At 41.9% G+C, this 2,822-nt stretch overlaps 1 protein-coding gene across 1 annotated transcript; it reads right to left on the bottom strand.

The window, feature by feature from the left end:
• Positions 1 to 658: 658 nt before the first annotated feature.
• On the bottom strand, positions 659 to 2,231 carry TXNDC2 (thioredoxin domain containing 2). Its single transcript, XM_037154074.2, has 2 exons — positions 2,147 to 2,231; positions 659 to 1,869 (listed from the first exon to the last, which is right to left on the bottom strand). Exons 1-2 carry the CDS (start codon positions 2,229 to 2,231, stop codon positions 659 to 661), a joined length of 1,296 nt encoding a protein of 431 aa, XP_037009969.2.
• Positions 2,232 to 2,822: the final 591 nt, after the last annotated feature.

Genomic DNA, 2,822 nt, shown 5'->3' with positions numbered 1-2,822 from the left:
CACAATGGTGCCAAGGAACACAGTGACTTAAACCTCAATAATAAAGCTCTTACCCTTAGCTCACAAATCTTGCTTTGTGAGCATTTATTAGTAAAAAGGGACCTGGACTTGAAATCTGGAACCACGGCCTTAGTCTCAGCGTTGCCACCAATGAATTCAGTTGGCAGGTTCATAGGACTTCCTGAATCCTCCATAGCACTCCCCGCATAAGGTTAGATATGATATATGAATCTTGAAGATTCTTTTCTTATAAAAATATCAGAAACCCCAAATATATGTGAACATGAGAACCTTCCACTTTTAAATCATGTACTTCTACAGAACTGTCTACATTTCCAACATCTCTGCTGACAAAAATTGAGCTGAATTTTCCATTTTCAAGTCAGCAAAAAAAAAAAAAAAAATCGAGATTGAAAAACAGGAGACAGCTGTACTTCCAATCTCCACCAAAGGAAATTCTAATATCATACTTTTCTATCAAGAAAAATATGATCACAATATACTTTAGTGCTTTGACTACTTTTTGAAATGGCCCCAGTTAATATCTATAATTTATAATAAGTACCATTTGTACATGCAATTTTGTTATACCTCTTTTTTATAAACAAAAAATCACAAATTATAAACAGCTGACTCTTTGCAATGCTTTCAGAATGCACTACTTTAATTCTTCAATGATTGTTTTGAGTTTTTCCTCAAGGGCGCCACAAAATTCACCCACCTTTTCTTCTTTTTTGTAAAACTGAAAGGTTGGAATGCTAGTGATCTCATGGTCTTTCACCACCTCCTCACACTCATCAACATCCACTTCCAGGAATGTTACATCCTCATGCTTCACAGACAGGGAATGGAAAAGGGGCTTGATGGCCCTGCAGGGCCCACACCACATGGCTGAGAAGTCAACAGCCACTAGCTTCTCTCCGGCCTCCTTGAGCGCCAACTCAAAATCCTCTTTGTTCAGGATCACTTTCACCATGTCAACCTCCAAGAGCTCCACTGTTTCTTCTGCTGGGATGTCACCTTCTACAGGCTGAGTGGTTTCTTCTGAGGACTTGGGGGTTTCACCCTCCTTGGGTTGGATGGTTTCTTCTGGAAGTTTGGGGGTGTCACCCTGCCTTGGTGAAATGTTTTCTTCTGAGGAGTTGGAGATGTCACTCTCCTTGGGTGAAATGAATTTTGCTGAGAGCTTGGGGGTATTACCCTGCTTTGGATGGATGGTTTCTTCTGAGGATTTAGGGACATCACCCTCTGTAAGTGACATGGTTTTTGCCAAGAGCTTGGGGGTTGTGTCTTGCTTTGGCTGGATGGTTTTGGCTGAGGAAATGGGTGTGTCAGCTTGCTTGAGCAGGATCGTTTTTTCTGAGAAACTCGGAGTGTCATCCTGCTTGAGTGGGGTGTTGCTTTCTGAGGAACTGGGGGTATCAACCTCCTTGGGCAGGATAGCTTTTGCTGAGGACTTGTAGGTGTCAGCCTGATTGGGCAGGGTGTTTTTTGCTGAAGATTTAGGGGTGTCAACCTGCTTTGATAGAATGTTTTTTCCTGAGGAATTAGGGGTTTTACCTTCTTTAGACAAGATGGTTTTTCCTGGGGAACTGCGTGTGTCACCCTGATTAGGTGGGATGATTTTTGTTGAGGTATTGGGGGTATCACCGTCCTTGGGTTGCATGACTTTTGCTGAGAAACTGGAGATGTCACTACCTTGCTCAGGGAGGAACGTGTCCTCTGGCTGTGGAACTTTGGACTCCTCTGCAGGTGTGTGTTGTTTGTTGCTGTCATGGTCGAAGGCCTTCTCCTGGGTGAGGGCTGGATCCAAGAACTCTGGTATCAGGGGAGTCACATGGCTGGACAGAACCTGTGATAGTGGACTCTCTGAACAAAAAAGTAAAATGCAAAAGAAGAAACAAGAAAAATTTCTGATCATATACTTCACGGAAGACTTGTGTCATTCTTAGAGCCCACAAATGTAGTCTTATGAATGATGTAGTATTAATTTAAATAATCACATTCAACAGAAGGCCAAGCATCATGTGATCACATGTATCCTTTATGTAGATTTTAATTACAATTTTCTCGGCTTAGTCCTACACTACTGCCTACTCCATAAGAACATAGGTCCCTTAAGGCAATACTCTTCCCTCCCTCTTACCATTAGGATCACCTTCATGTGTTTCTGCTTGTTTATCTGGTTTCATTTTCAGTTCTTCTGGGGCTCCAGCTTTATCACTTTCCATTTCTGGTTCTTTGTCTACATTCACTCCTACTTCATAAATGCCTCATAGTGAAGACAAAGCCACACCCTCCAACTTTTTCCAACCTACCCAGCCTAACATCATATAGTGCATAACACCATATATTTGAGTAGTACTTACAGATGGTTTTCCCTCTCTGTACTCACAACAGTAATATTTGAGAATTTCATGACAGCCTTGATTATGGTGACGGCCCTGTCCTTGAAGGCTTGCCTAGTGCCTGATATACATTCATAGGCAGTATTTCCTATAACACAACAAACTACTGAGGTAAGTACCATTATGATCCCTCACTTTACAAGTGAGAAATTTGAGCCTTAAAGAAATTGTATAACTCACTCAAAGTCACAAAGCTGGTATATGGGGCACATTCCAAACCCTCACTCTGAATACTACACTGTGCTATACTGTTTGCCAAACGTCCTGTCCAGGATGGGTAACTTGAAAACAACTTTCCTACAATCTCTCTCTAGGATTCTCCAGCTCCAGTTTTCACTTTATAACTCATCCGCTGTAACCATCCAAGTGACTCCTCCTAATGCCATTAACCTCCTCTGAAAAGTCCTGCCTAAC

Source organism: Artibeus jamaicensis, unplaced genomic scaffold (assembly GCF_021234435.1).
Source record: "Artibeus jamaicensis isolate MK-2021 breed Jamaican fruit bat unplaced genomic scaffold, CSHL_Jam_final contig_511, whole genome shotgun sequence".
Classification (NCBI taxonomy): Eukaryota; Metazoa; Chordata; class Mammalia; order Chiroptera; family Phyllostomidae; genus Artibeus; species Artibeus jamaicensis.
The sequence above is the reverse complement of the archived record's forward strand: the minus strand, read 5'-3'. Positions and strand labels throughout refer to the sequence as shown.

Bases quoted from the DNA above. Each gene is read 5' to 3' on its own strand.
- TXNDC2 (XM_037154074.2), bottom strand. From the start codon at position 2,231: ATGGAAAGTGATAAAGCTGGAGCCCCAGAAGAACTGAAAATGAAACCA. The intron at 1,870-2,146 runs GTAAGAGGGAGG...TTTTTTGTTCAG, and splicing joins ACATGAAGGTGATCCTAATG to AGAGTCCACTATCACAGGTT.